General features: G+C 43.5%; 1 protein-coding gene across 3 annotated transcripts in view; it reads left to right on the top strand.

Annotated features, from left to right (window-relative positions):
• Window positions 1-19,354, top strand: part of LOC120028233 (Golgi SNAP receptor complex member 1-like) — a 63,016-nt gene that overhangs the window by 4,734 nt on the left and 38,928 nt on the right. For all 3 annotated transcript variants that reach the window (XM_038973392.1, XM_038973393.1, XM_038973394.1), the window contains exon 6: window positions 5,589-5,663. In XM_038973392.1, coding sequence (XP_038829320.1) covers window positions 5,589-5,663 — 75 coding nt within the window. The remainder of the gene's footprint in view (window positions 1-5,588; window positions 5,664-19,354) is intronic.

Below are 19,354 nucleotides of genomic sequence, written 5' to 3'. Positions count from 1 at the left end.
CGTGGGTGAACAGGTAGTACAGGAGGGGACTGAGCACGCACCCCTAAGGGGCCCACGTGTTGAGGATCAGCGTGGCAGATGTGTTGTTACCTACCCTTACCACCTGAGGGGGGCCCGTCAGGAAGTCCAGGATCCAGTTGCAGAGGGAGGTGTTTAGTCACAGGGTCCTCAGCTTAGTGATCAGCTTTGAGGGCACAATGGTGTTGAATGCTGTAGTCAATGAATAGCATTCTCACGTAGGTGTTCCTTTTGTCCAGGTGGGAAAGGCCAGTGTGGAGTGCAGTAGAGATGGCATCATCTGTGGATATGTTGGGGAGGTGTGCAAATATGAGTGGGTCAAGGGTTTCTGGGATAATGTTGTTGATGTGAGCCATGACCAGCCTTTCAAAGCACTTCATGGCTACAGACGTGAGTGCTATGGGTCGATAGTCATTTAGGCAGGTTACCTTAGTGTTCTTGGGCATAGGGACTATGGTGGTCTGCTTGAAACATGTTGGTATTACAGACTCAGTCAGGAACAGGTTGAAAATGTAATTGAAGACACTTGCCAGTTGGCCAGCACATGCTCGGTGTCCACGTCCTGGTAATCCGTCTGGCCTTGTGTATGTTGACCTGTTTAAAGATCTTACTCACATCGGCTGCGGAGAGCGTGATCACACAGTTGTCCGGAACAGCCGATGCTCTAATGCATGCTTCAGTGTTGCTTGCCCCGAAGCGAGCATAGAGGTAATTTAGCTCGTCTGGTAGGCTCGTGTCACTGAGCAGCTCGCGGCTGTGCTTCCCTTTTGTAGTCTGTAATAGTTTGCAAGCCCTGCCACATCCGACGAGCGTCGTCCACCCAATCAAAGGATCAGATAATGAATCTAGTACTGAAAGCATAAGCTACAGTTAGCTAGCACTGCAGTGCCAACAATGTGGTGAGTAATGGACTCAAAGAGAAATACAATAGTTGGAACAGTTTTCAACACATCTTTTTCAAAAATGGTGACGCGAAACTCTCGTTTGCAACTGTTGGACTAATGATTCTACGCTAGATGCAGGCAAGAGTGTGCCAGGCTGTATTGAATGTGTCATTGTCTATCATCTCAAATTTTTCTATCGACCTTTGTACACTTTCATTTGTAGGCTAGATTGTAGCAACCTCATGATGGGTATAGGGCAAATTAGTTATGTTACATTGAACTGGGTGAATGGAATATGAATGACAGTCATCCAACATGCTGTAATAGTAATAAGGCCATGCTCATGATTAAAAAAATGGTCCTCTGTCATCATAAGTGGCACTCACCGCCACTGATACCGATATCGTTTTTATGGTTTACTGCCCAGCCCTACCTCCATGGGCCTCTGTAATGAGAGAGAGAAGGTGCTCAGTGCTCCACTGATTGGCTTGGTAGTAAATGAGGGCTGGGCAACCAGACTATGACTCTTGTCTGTGTTTTAATGGCTTATTGATCTATCTAAGATGCAGCAGGGCGCACCTCGAGACCACTGTATGATTCCTATTGAGAAAACACACACGGCAAACTACCCTCCTTTTATATGCAGATAGCCTTATTCATCAGTGCTCACTGTTCCATGCACTCATGTCTGTTCTCCATGTGCTCCACATTAACCATATATCATAGTGCCTGGGAATGAACCTTTCACTGTTCTGTTGGCTGTGGACTGAATTTATAATTGTTCTGCTTGGGAAGATGACATTACTGCCCACCCACACAATGTGATGGGAAATGTGAGCTTTATTTTAGTGGTAGTCCTGTCTGAGTTATCACGGTTTTCAAAAACACTAAAGTCCCCAAAGGACAATTTTTTTTTGTGTGTGTGTGTGTGTGCATTCTGATCCATGTAGCCTATGATGTACTGTAAGCATTAATCTACACGTTGGGAAATGACAAACTACATACATGCTGTTCCTCAAGGATTTAGACTGGTGTTGTAATGCTTTCACAGCCCACGTGCTTGAGTCTTGTGGCGTGCTAATGCTGAACTAACACACACTAATAGCCAAGCTACTGACGCTAACAGCAGTGCTAATAATCACTACAACAACACTAGGCTAACAAGAACCCCTATTGTATTGTACACTATCAGGCATTGAGTTGGCATCATAGTGGAACTCCTCCTGGGAGGGCGGTGATGTGGATGGATCCCTGGAGGCTAGAGCGCTGCAGTGAGCCATGTGCACTAGACTGGAGTGATGACATTAGGCTGGGCTGACAGCTCGTGGTTCTAGCTGCAGTCATGGTCCCACACAGCACCACTGGAGAAGAGACGCAGGCAGTCATGCAGATATGGAGACTCGGAGCTTCCATTTCCAGGAAACCCTGAGAGATGGGGAAATTGAGACAGTGAGGGAAGGAAGAGGGACAGATATGGAGAGACACAGAGGGAGGTGGTAGTCTGTTAAGGCACCACTGGGATGCTTCACCACTATTTTTTAAGTTGTCCATTTTGTCAAGGTCCACAAGTTCAGTTTCTCTGATACAGCTATACATGATACTATACAGTCTTTATGAAATAAACTTATAGTAATTTTGTCTTCACTCTGCTGCCTTTGCTGACCTTACTATAAAGAAGAATTCAGCATCTCTTCTAGTTAAATAACTGTTGTGTTCTCTTGTTCTTTCTACCCATTTATTGTACAATGCTAGCTAGGCAACTATGGCTAACTTAGTCACGTCAGACAGTGCAGACACAATAACAGTAGGTGCATTTGTTTAAGCTGTTTTCTAGTGACATTTATTTGGATTCATCCATAACTATGAGCTAATGAGCCATGATTTCGCCTGGCATAGAAAATGTGCTCTCTCGTTAGGACACTGTTGTTCAGAAGAGCTAGCCAACAACACAGCTAACACAATAACTTCAAACTTAAGCTGGGAACACTGCAAACTAGTTGCACTTCGTTTTGTAACTTTTTTTTTTTCAATTGACATTTCTTTGTATATATCCATAAAAATTATGCCAGCTAATTCATGATTTTGACTAGCAGGCTGAGAAATGCTACTTGTCTGTCTCGTCCCGACTTCGGACACATTCATTACTATGGAACAGTTGGAGATTGTTTCAAATTCTATGTTGCAAATGTCAGCGAGACAGACAGCAAGGTTTATACAAATCTCCACTGTTAAACTAAATGCTAGTCTAAAAGAAATGTGAGATCATGTCTAAATGCTTTTTTTATAGTGGAGATCAAGTTTATAACTTCCCTGCCTGGGCTGATGAGACAGTGGATTGCGCAGTCAGATGGAACAGAGTAAATAGGCATTTTAACGTCATAGATTTAGCCGGTGGTAACTTGTGGAATAGACACTGGCTGAAATGCGCTTTTAACCAATCAGCATTCAGGATTAGACCCACCCATTGTATAATAACACTTTATCCACCATGGATGTTACCCCTCTAGTAGGCTTGGGCGATACCCCGGTATATGGTATAAATAGTATATTTTGATATACAAACGGTAGGATTTTCAATACTGTAAAAAAAAAAAAAATGGTGCTGCGTATAACTAGAAGTTAATTATAACTAATAAGAAATCTAAGCTGTGTCAAATTTTAAAATTATATCCAGCTCAGGGCTCCAGCTATGCATTTGGTTTGCTAACTTGCTAGCAAAGTGGCTAGATGTCAAGATCAAGCTTCTTGGTTACAGCAGAGACATTTGATCTATTTAAATTACATTTGTTATTCTAATTCCTAATTCTATGCATTCATCCCCTCCTGGATCAAGAATTGAAACAATGGCTGCCTCCTTTCCCCAGGTCAGTGGAGAGGAAGGAGAGCATCACTAAAGTGCTTATGGGCTTACAGCCTATAGCTAGTCCAGCAGCCACTTCCTATAGCAGCCACTGCAGTGGGAATTGAGAGTAGTGCTAAGGAGCTTTCGGCACGGGTTGCTGGGTGCTCATATCCACTCTGTGTGTGGCCTAAACAACAGTCTGCCGTTGTATAGGCTACTGAACAGTATAGACTTAAGCAATAAGGCATAAGGAGGCGTGGTATATTTCCAGTATATCACGGCTAAGGGCTGTTCTTAGGCATGACGCTATGTGATGACAATGCATTAGCTGTAGTATATTGCCATATACCACAACCCTGAGGTGCCTTATTGCTAGCGTAAACTGGTTACCAACATAATTAGAACAGTAAAAATGTATTTTTTTGTCAGCCCCGTGGTATAGGGCACTCAGCCAATCAGCATTCCGTGTTTATTTTTAAGCAATAAGGCCCAAGGGGGTGTGGTATATGGCCAATATACCACGGCTAAGGGCTGTTCTTATGCGCAACGCAGAGGGCCTGGATACAGCCCTTAGTCATGGTATATTGTCCATATACCACAAACCCCCAAGGTGTCTTATTGCTATTATAAACTGGTTACCAATGTAATTAGAGCACTAAAAAAATGTTGTCTTACCCATGGTATTCTGTCTGCTATACCACAGCTATCAGCCAATCAGCATTCAGGGCTCGAACCACCCGGTTTATAACAGTGTGTGGTTTGTGAAAGCCAATCCTGTAAAACTGATGGGATTTTGATAGCGTATTTCCATATTTTGTGATGTTTTACCATTCAGCTCAAACTTAATTAACTATTATTGAAATGGTTCTAGAAAACCTGACATGTGGGGCTGAGTGGTGTCTGTCTTGTGTAACTATAAACCTTTGTTATACAAGCGTAAATGGATATACAGCGCACATTCCCTTGTTACCCACTAGGTGGCAGTAGACCCATCTGCATTAGCAGACCTGACTGGGTGTGTGTGGCTGCTTAAGTGGTCAGGAGATGAGGGCTCTCTGTCTGTTAACAATACCACGCACACACATGGCTCCAGCCATCTTAAAGGGATACTTCGAGGTTTTGGCAATGGTATCTAATTCCAAAGAGTCAGTTGTACTTTTGGATCTCATTTTTAAGCATTTGTGTCCAGTATGGAGGAAGTTAGAGGAAGTTAGAGGTAGTTTCGCGAGCCAATGCTAGCAAGTGTTAGCGTAATGACCAGCAGGACCTCTAAGGTTGTTACTGTAGCAATGACGAGCCAATCCCTCTGAGATGTGGACCATTCCATTACTATCTTTTCACATCTATTTCCATTGTACTTCTCCCATGCTGTTATTTCGCTCTAATTACTCGCTTTTGCTCTCCCCCCAGCAGCAGTGGTGGTAGGGGGAGAGGGCGAGCTGAATGACCCTGCCCATTAGCTTACATGGTGATGTTGACAACCGGAGAAACCCTCCTCAGTGTTTTCCATTCAGGCCAGGCTGGCTCTTTAAACCACCTCCTCAGCATTGCTGTACTCCTATTATACATGAAGTAGTCCTTTTTACCACACTGTGCCTGTTTGCTTGGACTGTAGCTGCATAGACTAACCTTGATTCAGACAAACCTTGTTTCAAATGGTCACAAGGATGAAGTGTTTAATACAATCGTGGCTGAATTTGGTAATACTTTAATCAGGATCAATTTGTCAGTAAATATTTCAGATGGTCATAGCAGTGATGTCATCTTGAGTTGTTTGTGTGTCTGACTAATTTATATGCACAGTATTATATGAATGAAACCCATTCTCTCTTTCTGTCCAACAGGACATACAAGAGTGGCTCAGGAGTGAACAACAGAAGAACAGAACTGTTTCTGAAGGAGCATGAACACCTGAGAAAGTACGATCCTGAACGAACACACACGCACACACACACTGCTCCTGACTTTTTGTGCCCCTAAATTACCAGATTACCTCGCAATATCATCTTGCAGTATTCTCCAAGTACCCATACTATCATCTCACAATTATTCTCTCAAGCTTTTTCTGAAGTTCTTATAAACAAATTCAGTGTGTCTGCTGTTCCCAGAGCAGTTCTCAGAACTGTATCAGTTCTCAGGAGCTGCTACTTCCCAGAAGCCAATAGCAGTCTGCAGAGCAGCACAGTGCTGGGATAACTCATGTTGATGGGTGAAGTCAGCCATTTTGAATAACTCTGAAATGATCTCCCTGCTCTTGCTGTTTGCTTGCTAACCACTGCTTAAGCAGTTCTGATCCCAAAAGGACAGATGGGAAGCTGTTTGGGTTTTTCAATTTAAAGGTAGAGCTCGGGTAATGTTGTTTTGGTGTATAAATCAGTGAGTGTGATCTTGATATTTTTTAGTAGACAGCAACCTGGCTGCTTAAGTTAACGATCTGTTTTAAGGAAATGTAAGAGGAAAAAAGAGATTTAAGGTAAAGGGACATTTAGGCCTAATTGGCTTTTGCATGCAAGTGAATTAATTCAGACTAATTAATGAATAAAATAATTCATGCTGTGTATTATTCTCCCATAAATATAGCAAGGCAATAACTCCTGAAGGTCAAATCCCTCAAACCCGACCAAACACACACGGTCATGTCTTTATAGTACCACTATACATTTGAGTTCAGGAAGGTTACTCCCAGTCAGTGTGGACATACTGTAGAAGGTCAGACCATAAGCACCACACAGTGCAACACAGCAATATGATAAAATGATAGTTCTATCTCAACTTTAATGGCCTGACATGGAGCACTTGGATTCAAGGGTTAATTCTTTGTTTACCTCTGTGTAGTCAATTTGCTATCAGCGTGGGACACACACACACACACATTAACTACAGAGTTGCATGTGTCATGGACAGTGTCAGGAGGGAGGTCTTGCAAACCTTCATCTGACTGAGGGGACAATTTAGGCATAACGGAGAACTATAATGATTGGTCTGCTCTCTTCTACTAACCCCAGTGTGTCCTGGTTAAACTGAAGGATTGTCCCCAAATAGCAGTTTCTCTAGATACACACAAACCTCCATTCATTAAAGAACCTGTCTGACTATTCTGTCACAATTGCTGAATGGTATTTTTCCAGTTACTGCACTGAATGTGCTCATTCAAGTACTGTATTTTTCTGTGTGTAATTTGATAGTAACGGTAGTGTAAGGGGACCCATGGTTTTTGTGTGTGTGACTGTCTCAGCAGTTGCCTCGGACGGCAGGGTCCGCTTCTCAGCATTATCACCAGCATTACACCCTGTGTGCTGTTTACTTTAGTACCAAAGGAATCCTTACAAAACGCTGTGTTGGTGGAAGACCTGTTTGACTGGGTATTATTTAATCGGGTGCTGCTGATGCAGGTTTTGTTTGTGAAGCAGCCAGTTTCCCTCTCTGTGAATGAAAGAGATGGCCCATGAACAGAACTGCCAGTGCAGAACATTAAATAAAGTAAAGAAATCAAACAAAACCTCTACAAACACATTATCCTGTTGTAGTGTACATTAATGTGATTTAACTACATGACAATAAGAAGGGCATGGGGACAGCTGCTGAATCTGTCTTGAGTGTCAGGTTAACATTTATAAGGCAGAACTGCAGCACTTGAAATAGCACTTATTTGAAATGCTGCAGATGCGCAATATAATTAAGCAATATGGCTTGAGGGGGATGTGGTATATGGCCATTATACCATGGCAAAGGGCTGTTCTTTTGCAGGACGCAACGCAGAGTGCCTGGATACAGCCCTTAGCCGTGGTATATTTGCCATTATCCACAAACCCCTGAGGTGCCTTATTGCTATATAAGCTGGTTACCAACGTAATTAGAACAGTAACAAGTGTGTTTTTTGTTGTTGTCATATCCGTGGTATACGCTCTGATATACCACGGCTTTGGGCCAATCGGCATTCAGGGCTCAGACCACCTAGTTTATAATTTCTAATATCCATTGTTAATGTCACAGCTGCATAGTGCGCATATTATTGTTGCCCTCATTACATTGAGAAAAGATGGCACGTGGAGCTCATCTGGGTAAAGTTCTGTCTCACGATGCTTTGGTAGAGAACCTTGGTTTGTTTCGAAACCTGATCCTAGACCAGTCCCCAGAGCCTGTCTAAGAGCGGAGGCCATCTATGTCATTAGTAGTATCTGAGCTCTGTGCCAGCTCAGACATATAATCAAACATTCAATACAATCTAGGAAAATGTGTTAATATTTGCAGTCGCGGTACTGGTACACAGCCTCACCACACAACAAGCTGGGAGCAGCACATGATATTATGATGATGTGATTTAGGGATAATACCATGTTAACCACAGGAGATAACAGGGAGGACTTTCCCTTACTGCACCAATGAAGAATGAGGAGAGAGCTGTAGCTTAGTGGGCGTGATTCTATTACCTTAGAGCTATTGTATTAAAGAGAGGGCAGGAAAGAGGGATGGAGGAAAGAAGAGATGAAATATGTTACTGGCTGCTGTGGTAATGGCCTAAAGAGGTTTAGACACAAACAAATGGGAAGTATTTCTTCCTTCGGCCCCTATCAAGGTTTTCAGCTCTGCTCCGTAGAGCAGTGGACATGTTTGAGCTTGGGTGCAGTGCGTGCGGGCCCAGTTTCCCATGGTCAGGAAAAACTCCTTGCCCTAAGTACATTACTCTACAGGAGGTAAACCTTACCTTGGCAGATGAAAATGATAGGCTGTCAGGATATACACCGAATGCCCAGGCCAGAAATGCAGAGGCACTGTCCCTGCAGGAGTTGTATTTCTTTATTTATTACTAACTCCAATTTCTGTATTCACTGGTTGACCTGTAGGACACACAATGTTTCATTGAGGAACAGACTAAATGAATGGGCACCATATGAAACCACACAGAACATAAGACTTCCTGGGACCCCTGCTTGGTGCAGTCTGGTGTAGGGCTGTTGTGGTAACCGTATTACCGCCACACCGGCGGTCATGAAGGCAGTCAATTTCCACGTGACCGTTTAATCACAATAATTAGGCTTCTCCAAGCTCTGATGCTGCTGATGGTCATTAGTAGCCTACCAAACGGTGACCTTTGATAATGGTGTTTTCCGCTAATGGAACATTCGCGCCTACTGCCGTGTGCGCATTTCTGCGCTTATGTGAAGAAATAGCCTAATAGTTTATCAACATTTTAAGCTAAAAGTTTTTTTGATGCTAGTGGTGGTATTCATTTGGGATCTATCGCATCCCACAACTGTCCCAGACTGTTTTGAATATTTATTTCTTGCACAGAATAGGTCAACTTTTGTACTATGGGGGATAGTAAATTGACATAGGCTACTGCTTTTGCTGTTCGTTAGGCCTACGCATCTTGTTGGCTGACAAAGTAAATGTGGACAGTTCTTTCAATATCTTCAATATGCACCTCAGAATTGGATAAAGACGCACATAGTTCTGTCCGATGTGTCGGTCTTCACTTGTAGCCTGTTAGAAAGACCCGATCACATGATGGAGAGCCGTGTGAGTGAGAGGTGATTTGGAGCGTGCAGCACTCAGGGAGAAAGGCATAATGGCGGCAAAAGGCATGGATTTTTTTTTTAGGGCGCATTAGGGTCACACTAAAGGGATGCCGCCTTGAAGTTTGAGGCATTATCAAGTGATTTTCAAATTGTGAATGAGAGACTGATGAAGTGTGTACAGCCTTCAGAAAAAACAAAGCAGAGCCTTTGCTTTTCATGCTACTTTTTTACAAATCAACATTAGTTGCATCATGCAGCCTTACAATGTATTAAAAATCAAAACATATAGCCCAATGTTTGTTGAACAACTACGTTTTCATTATTAACTCTAAATTAAGCATATAGGAGTACCTATGGAAAACCTATGTCTTTGTTAACCGCTTACCACAGAATAAGCCTCAACTTGTTTGGGTGAAATATCCTTTATTTTATTTAGCTTTGTATTCTTCATACTATAAAATAATGCCATGGAATTCTAAGCAAATATTGTCTGTTAAATGAACCAGTGTAGCCCACAGCCAATTGGCTTAAATGAACCAGTGTAGCCCACAGCCAATTGGCATAGCCAGATCAGGACCTGACATCAAATGTTATTAGTCACATGCGCCGAACACAACAATTGTAGACCTTACAGTGAAATGCTTACCTACGAGCCCCCAACCAACAATGCAGTTTCCCCAAAAATACTAAACTAACCGGTACCTCCCTGTATGTAGTTATTGGAAGTGACTATGCATAGATTATGACAAGAGTAGCAGTGGTGTAAAGGGGGGGGGGGGGGGCAATGCAAATAGTCTGGGTAGCCATTTGATTAGATGTTCAGGAGTCTTATTGCTTGGGGGTAGAAGCTGTTTAGAAGCCTCTTGGACCTAGACTTTGCACTCTGGTACTGCTTTCCGTGCGGTAGCAGAGAGAACAATCTATGACTAGGGTGACTGGAGTCTTTGACAATTTTTAGGGCCTTCCTCTGACACGGCCTGGTATAGAGGTCCTGGATGGCAGGAAGCTTGGACCCAGTGACGTACTGGGCCGTTCGCACTACCCTCTAGTAGGGCTGGGTGATATATCGTGTGACGATAGAAAAACGTCTATCGTTTCATATTATGCTCTATCGTTTATTTCGTTGTGTCGCAAATCGCTCTTTACGGCAATATATTTAGTCAATTGGACGATGCTTTGCGTTCTTCCAAAATTTGCAACACAAACAAACATGGCGAGTGAATGTGACGCAGAGCACAGAGACACGGAGGTCGTACCTAAAAGAGGTGCTACTTCGGTCGCATGGACGTGGTTTGGGTATGAAAAGTCTGACAAGGACCAGAAAACCGTCCTCTGCAAAATATGCCGCAGGCCGGTCCCGACAACAGGCTCAAACACCACTAACCTCTTTTACCACCTACGCAAGAATCATGTGAAACCGTACGGAGAGTCTATGGATGAGACCCAAAAAGTACAGTCGAGTGCTCAAAACAAACCACCGACTCAAATGTTGCCCGCAGCACACCATATGGCAAAGAATCACGAAGATGGAAGGAGATAACAGCTGCTGTTACAACTTAGATTTGCAAAGACATGACCCCAATGTACACGGTCGAGAAACGGGGGTTTCGTGAGTTGTCGCTAACACTTGACCCAAGGTAACAAATGCAAATTGATGTTTGTTTTTTTACCTTTTATATAACTAGGCAAGTCAGTTGAGAACAAATTCTTATTTTCAATGACGGCCTAGGAACCGTGGGTTAACTGCCTGTTCAGGGGCAGAGAACGACAGATTTGTACCTTGTCAGCTCGGGGATTTGAACTTGCAACCTTTCGGTTACTAGTCCAACGCTCTAACCACTAGGCTACCATTAATGCCAAAATAACATGCAAAACAGGCAAGCCCCTACAAATCTATATTTTAGGCCTACATTTATTTTGTTTGCAACTATTGTTGAAGTGTTTTCTATTTACCTTTTTTGACATACCAGGCAGTGATGCAACCAGTCAGGATGCTCTCGATGGTGCAGCTGTAGAACCTTTTGAGGACCAATGCCAAATCTTTTCAGTCTCATGAGGGGGAATAGGTTTTGTCATGCCCTCTTCACGACTTGTCTTGGTGTGCTTGGAACATGTTAGTTTGTTGGTGATGTGGACACCAAGGAACTTGAAGCTCTCAAGCTGCTCCACTGCAGCCCCGTCGACGTGAATGGGGACGTGCTCGGTCTTTTTCCTGTAGTCCACAATCATCTCCTTTGTCTTCATCACGTTGAGGGAGAGGAGGTTGTCCTGACACCACACGGCCAGGTCTGACCTCCTCCCTATAGGCTGTCTCGTCGTTGTCGGTGATCAGGCCTACCACTGTTGTCATCGGCATAAGAACAACTCAGAGTATGCTGTTCTGTTCTTCTGAAATAGACTACATTTTCTTCATATCATGCTTCTTTAGACCTGTCTAAAATAAGTAATGGATTTGTTGTGAAGTTGTAGGCTATATTACATGGCGTTATTAGACTTTTTTAAATGTAGGTGTTCCAAAAGTCTGCTTCAGTGGCTTGTAGGCTATGTGTGGAAGACAGGAGATGCTAAATGTGTTCATGTTCATTAACGGTCAATTACTGTCAGGCCAACAGTTATTTGCTTGACAATCACCGGCTGACAATTTCATGATCGCCACAGCCCTAGTATGGTGTCACTGTGAGATATTATAAACATAATTCTCCACTGTCCCATCTGAAGCCATAGTATTTGTGAATGGTGAAGGCTAGTTTTGGATGTGGATACTCATTGACTGAAAGGGGATCTGAAAACACTATAGGCCTATACCTAAGTTGTGTATATGCTATAACTTATGTTAAAATCAGAGTACAGTACATGTAATATCTATTAAAACCTATCCATTTTGTAATCAGATTTGGGTGGAAAGTGACTGGCTCTGTGAAGTTGGAGAGTAGACTTTTCACTGTGTACCAAAATGGCTAGGGGAACTCCTGTGATTGTTTTGTCCTCCACTACGTTACTCCCTAGTTCCCCGTCTCTCAGAGGTGAGTGGGAGAGTCTGTTTGTTTTCCCCAAAGGGAACACTTGTCTTATCAGCTATGGCCGGGGCCTTGAAGTGTGTTGTGCCGTAGTGTTTAGGCCCATGTCTTAATCTCTCGCATGCACACAGACGCAGACACGCACCCTCGTACTGTCTCCCACTCATGCGCTCTTTCCATTACATAGCCTCTTCCTTTCGCTCATTATCTGTAAAGAGAGGTCTGGTCATGATTTAAATGAGGGGAAGTGAGGAGCGGGCTGCAGGACCAATCAGTCCAGAGTGACAAACTGATTTTGGTTGTGGCTCTGCTGATTGCAGCTCCCTTACAGATTTTTCCCTTTGTCACTCTCACGCCACTCCTTTTCTCTTTCTCTGCTGTTCTCTCATTCTGTTTCCAGCCTGGTAATCATCCATCCCTGGCCATTTCAGTCTTGCCTCCAGCAGAATCCTGTACTGCTTAAAGGCAGAACATGTTCCTATTATTTATGTGCTGTTTGAGACAGGAAGGAGACAAGGGATCCAGTCCTCTCTTTTCTATTGGGAAATACCTTTTCAGGGCTGGAAAATATAATTTCCACACTAAATCAGTGTCTGTCAATCTGTAGTCTCTCATGGACAGAAGAAACAAAGGTGGCTGGAGGCCTGCAGGCCAGTGACTCAGCACTCTGTTTCAGAGACTAGCAGTGAGAGATTCTCTGCTCTTGTTATTTTTCTATAATTGATTCTCTTTTTCTCACTGGTGAATGAATGTCTGCAGTATCAACTCAGGGCTAAACAGACATATGGCTTAGATGTTTCTCTGGACTACTAGTCCTCTTTAGGGTTGTGTCATTCATTTTGTCTGCCAGTGATTGTCAAGAAAATAACTGCCATACTCGCGGTAATTGAGCGGTAATTAGCATAAACACGTTTAGCATCTCCTGGCTTCCACACAAGCCTCTGATGCAGACCTTTTGGAAAAAACATTTACATTTTAAAAAGGCAAATAAATCAATGTAATATAGCCTACACCATCACAATAAATCCATTATTTGTTTTAGACAAGTCTAAAAAAACATATGAAGAAATATGCCACATGGCTGTGGGCTACACTAGTTTATTTAGCAGACAATATTTGCTTAATTCTTTATTTTATAGTATGAACAATATGTAGTATCTGGGATCTACATCTGTTTATATTAGTTACTATGCTGTTACTAAGCGGTGATGTATTACGACAGTGTTACGTTACTACACCTAATAGGAAATGCACATGCGCACTAGTGTGCCCGGAAAACTGTAGAGCACGAGAGGTTTTGACTAAACGAAAACTAACTGTACTCCCGTCTCCTGCCTGGTCATTTCTCCACAACACAAATATTACAGTGGCGACGAGGATGGGATTAAACTTCTTTAACGGACATTGCTTGAAGGGAAGAATGTTGCGTGAGTAATGAAACTCAAAATAATTATGTAATTCGTCAGTTATTTTTTATTTTCTTTCGCCAGTAAAAAAAGGCTAAGCACTGCTAGCAGGTACAGTGTTCAGGAGCTGCCAAGTAGCAAGACTATTGGAGTCCAGAATAGCGACACTGCCCTCTGGTGGTTAAATAAAAAAAAACTGTCATTGAACCCATTGAAATTAGGCGATCTCAGTGGAGAAATATTGTCAAGAAGGGGAAAAAAAAGGAAGAAGGAACGTAACACGGTGTGTACATTATTACAAATGAGTGCAGTGAACGAAGTAATTGCAGAAACTTCTGAAGTGAAGAGTTAGATGAAAATTAAGGAATACAAGGAATAAGGAAACTGAACAATTAACTGTGAATATGGCAACCATTGGTCGAGTACCAGAGTTTGAGGCCACAAAAGAGGATTTTGATTCCTATTTGGAGCGTTTTGAGCGTTGGCTGGCTGAAAATGAAATCAAAGATGAAAAGAAAGCAGACGTAATTCTCAGTGTTTTGGGTCCAACTGAGTATGGATTGCTGAAAGGTCTCATTGAACCAATAAAAGCAGTGGAGTTGAACTATGCAGAACTGACTGAAACTCTTTCAAGGCATTTCAAGCCTAAGCCAATTCTCATTGCAGAACGTTTCAGATTTTACCAACGTCACCAGAGTCAAGGGGAAACCGTGGCTGACTACATCCTTGCTTTGAAAAGGCTAGCAAGTACATGTGAGTTTGCACAATTTCTTGATGATGCTCTTCGAGACAAGTTTGTATGTGGTCTCACAGGTGAAGCATATCACAGAAGGCTTCTGTCAGAGAAGGACCTGACCTTTCGGAAAGCCTGTGATATCGCACTTGGACTCGAGCTTGCCCACAGGGATACTATTGAGCTATCGGGATATGCAGAACGTCAGAAAGGTGTTCACAAGGTCAGTGATGCACGTGGTGAAAAAGGCTCACGAAAGTCACACTTTTCTCAGTCCCGTCCTCAAGGTTACACAAGAACAAAGCAGCCCACATCTCAAAGGTCTAAGCCAAGTTGCTACAGGTGTGGGGGAGATAATCATCAGCACAGTGAATATCGATTCCAAAATGTAAAGTGCCACAATTGTGGAAAGGTTGGACATTTACAGAAAGTGTGTAAAGCCTCAAAATGCACAGCAAGAGCGCACAAAGTGTCAGACGCAGCACAAGAAGAGGAAGGTACAACTGAAACAGTATTGGAACTGTCCACAGTGTACACAGCTCAACAACAACAAGATGGAATCTATCTCAACATGGAGTTAGCGGGAAAACCGGTAAAAATGCAGCTGGACACCGGAGCGTCTATCTCTGGTTCCAGAGAGACTCTACAAAGAAAAACTGAAAGAGTGCCCTCTTCAGCCAGCGTCCATCCGCCTTTCTTCATACACTGGTGACACTATTCCTGTGTTAGGGCAGATCCAGGTACCAGTCCGGTATGAGGGGAAGGAGTGGACGCTACCGCTTGTCATTGTTAAATGAGAAAAATCAGCCTTGCTAGGCAGAAACTGGCTACAAAAGATCAAGTTGAACTGGGGAGAAATCTTCAGTCTGAGAAAGGACAAACCAGTGAGTCAGGCTACACTCACTAACATGCTGGAGAAGCACAAAGAACTTTTCAAAGATGGCTACGGCGAAATACAAGACTTCACAGCAAAAGTCAGAGTGCAAGAAGGAACCAAGCCTATCTTTCACAAACCACGTTCAGTTCCCTATGCTTAAGGAAGCAATAGAGAAGGAACTGGACCGCCTACAGAAAAATAACATAATCACGAAAGTAGCGAGGAGCGACTGGGCCGCTCCGATTGTTGTAGTCCCAAAGAAAGACAAGACCGTCAGAATGTGCGGTGACTACAAGGTCACAGTAAATCGCTGCATACTACCAGAGGAATATCCACTACCAAACGCTGAAGATCTGTTTGCCACTCTAGCTGGTGGGAAGGTTTTCAGTAAGCTGGACCTGGCATTCGCTTATCAGCAACTGAAGCTGGATCCGGAGTCAGAACAGTATCTGACCATCAATACACACAAGGGGCTATTCAGATTCAATCGCTTGGCCTATGGAATCTCGACAGCTCCAGCGATATTCCAACACACAATGGATCAGATCTTGGACGGTATAGACAACATTGTGTGCTTCATGGACGACATCCTCGTGTCAGCACCAACCATTGGAGAGCACCTTGTAGTGCTGGACAAAGTGATGTCAAGACTGGAGAAATACGGAGTGAGAATGAAACGCAGCAAGTGTGAGTTCCTCCAGGACTCAGTGGAGTATCTCGGATACAAGATTGATGCACAAGGCCTGCACCCAACCAACAGCAAGGTGGAAGCAATCGTAAACGCACCAGCACCCACAAATATCTCAGAGCTGAGGTCATTTTTGGGGCTCCTGAACTATTACGGAAAGTTTGTGGCAAACTTGTCCACATTGTTGCATCCGCTTCACCAACTGCTGCAGGCCGATACAAAGTGGAATTGGTCCCCACAATGCGAAGAAGCATTCAAGACTTGCAAACAGCGTCTGCTAAAGAGCAAGTGGCTTGCCCACTACAACACAGAGATGAAGCTGAGACTCGCGTGTGATGCATCTCCATGCGGAGTAGGAGCTGTCATCTCACATGTTCTATCGTCAGGTGAAGAACACCCTATTGCATTTGCATCACGGACTCTGTCACCGTGAGAAAAATTATGCTCAAATTGAGAAGGAAGCCCTGAGCATAATATTCGGAGTGAAGAAGTTTCACAAATATCTGTACGGAAGGAAGTTCCAACTGCTGACAGATCACAAGCCTCTGTTGGCCATCCTTGGACCAAAATCAGCTATACCAACCCTTGCTGCACTTCGAATGCAACGTTGGGCTCTGATATTGTTAGCCTACGACTACGAGATTGAGTACAGACGATCCAGTGATCACGCAAATGCAGATGCACTATCAAGACTACCATGCAATAGTGACTCCGACAGTGAAGATGATAGAGCAGTCTTCCAGATCTCTCTCATTGATGAACTTCCCATATCTGCTTCAGACATAGCAGAGGAAACAAGGAAAGATCCAGTGCTTTCCAAAGTCTTGGACTTAACATTAGGAGGTTGGCCAAACTTCGTAAATGACGATAACCTTCGTCCATTCATCGACAAGAAAGACCAGTTGTCCACTGATCAAGGATGTGTTCTGTGGGGATCAAGGGTGGTGGTACCTCACAAATTCCAGAGGAGACTGCTATCTGACCTGCATGAGGGACATCCAGGGATCACTCGAATGAAATCACTCGCTCGCAGTTATCTGTGGTGGCCTGGACTGGATCAGGACATTCAACAGCATGTAGGCCACTGCTCACCTTGTGAAGCTGTTCGCAACAAGCCTGCTGCTGCACCTCTTCATCCATGGTCCTGGGCTGCTACACCTTGGGAACGCATCCATGTGGATTACGCCGAGATTGACAAGCAACATTTCCTTGTTGTCGTCGATGTCCATTCCAAGTGGATGGAAGTGTTCCCTACTCAACTGACCACAGCTGAGAAGACCATCAATCTTCTCAGACACCTGTTCGCATCCTTTGGACTAGTCAAGGAGCTCGTATCGGACAATGGCCCTCCTTTCACGTCAAACGATTTTGAAATGTTTCTCAAGAACAATGGAGTAAGGCACATCCTGTCACCACCTTACCATCCGGCATCAAACGGAGCAGCGGAGAGAGCCGTGCAAACCTTTAAGAAGGCCTGGACTAGACTCGAGGTTCAGTCTGTGCCCACCCACCAAAGGCTTCCCCGGTTCCTGTTTACTTACCGTAACACACCACACACAGTAACGGAATGTACACCAGCTGAACTGTTTCTGAGACGCCAACCACGTACCCGTCTGACATTGTTGAAACCAGACTTGTCAAGCACTGTGGCAAAGCACCAGCTACAGCAGAATAAAGCCCATGACAGACACTCAAAGACTGTCAGAGAATTCAAAGAGGGAGAGAGGGTGATGGTACGTGATTTCAGACACCCCAAGAGCCTGTGGTACTCAGGTGTGATCTTGCAACGCAAAGGACCTTTGACTTACCAAGTCCAAATTGGTCATCGCCAGGTCAACGTTCATGTGGATCATCTGCTACGGTCCAACGCCCCAGCAGAGACATGCCGAGAGAACAAGAACAATAACGACCCCCAGGACTATTCTCCTGACTGTGGACGTACGGGAGAGACAGAGCCTGACCTTCCACCCGAACCTGGCCCACTACCGGAAGCCCAGGAGGAGCGGAGATATCCTATTCGACAGCGAAGGGCACCTCAAAAGCTTGACCTGTGAGTTGAGCTGTTTAAGGTAACAGACAGTAAAACAAACAAACACTTTAATATGTCCTAGATAAAAGGAAAGAAAACGGACATTACCTGGGTTAGTTATTAGGACACAAACTCCATCTTCGGGGCAGAATAATCCCCTGGATTTGTGCTGGGCTCTGAAAAGTCTGCTTCAACCCAGTAGTTGAAAAATGTTAAGAATGCATTGTTCAGATATTGCATTAGTAGTTCCCTAACATATTTACCTTGTTCTCTGGGAGTTAAACACTATGGGGGAGGAGTGTAGTATCTGGGATCTATATCTGTTTATATTAGTTACTATGCTGTTACTAAGCGGTGATGTATTACGACAGTGTTACGTTACTACACCTAATAGGAAATGCACATGCGCACTAGTGTGCCCGGAAAACTGTAGAGCACGAGAGGTTTTGACTAAACGAAAACTAACTGTACTCCCGTCTCCTGCCTGGTCATTTCTCCACAACACAAATATTACACAATACAATTGAACGTAGCTTAATAAAACACAGGATATTTTCTCATGCACAGGATACAGAAAGTGTAAACGGTACAGTGAAGTACCAAAAACAAGTGTCCAGAAACTATTATCATTATTAGATGATGCTTACCTGACACACTTGTCCAAATTGATGGGTCATGTGAAAGAAATGCTATAACCACCCCCCAGCCACATATAGCTAAGAGGATGGGTCACTGTTGTCGAGACATGTACACACAATAGATGGCTGTAATCACCCGCAGACACACCTGGCTAATTTAATAGGTCATGTAAATATCCTGCCGAAGTGGAGTCTTTTTTTCTTTTTTTGACAATGACCCGGCATAATCCCAACTCATACTACTACCAATACAAACATTGTCATCGCTGTAGTAGGAATCTGCAGGTAGCTAAAGCTAACAAACTAGATTTAATGTTAGCTAGCTAATATTAGGCTATAACTAGCAATGTAAATAGTTCTGATTCATATATTACTACACAGATCATACATGTAACATTAGCTAGCAAGCCAACAAGCTAATGTTTGCTAGCTAACTAACAGTATGCTTTAACTAGCAATAAAAATAACCTAATGAAAAATATGGATTTATCTGAAAATGTAGCTAGACTCTTACATACATGGATGAACGCTTTACGACAGACTGGAACCATTTAACGCTGTTTTGTTTGTAGCTACGTCTTGTTTGGCCAGCGTTGTCAAGTCAATCCGGTTCATACTGACCGTGGCGTGTGCAGAAAGTAGCCCATCACTTTCCAACTGATCTGTTGATAGCGCATGCTAAGTAAGTTCAGGGTGTCAATGT

The sequence above is a fragment of the Salvelinus namaycush genome, chromosome 34, assembly GCF_016432855.1.
Source record: "Salvelinus namaycush isolate Seneca chromosome 34, SaNama_1.0, whole genome shotgun sequence".
NCBI lineage: Eukaryota > Metazoa > Chordata > Actinopteri > Salmoniformes > Salmonidae > Salvelinus > Salvelinus namaycush.
This window is presented reverse-complemented; position numbering and strand designations above follow the sequence as displayed.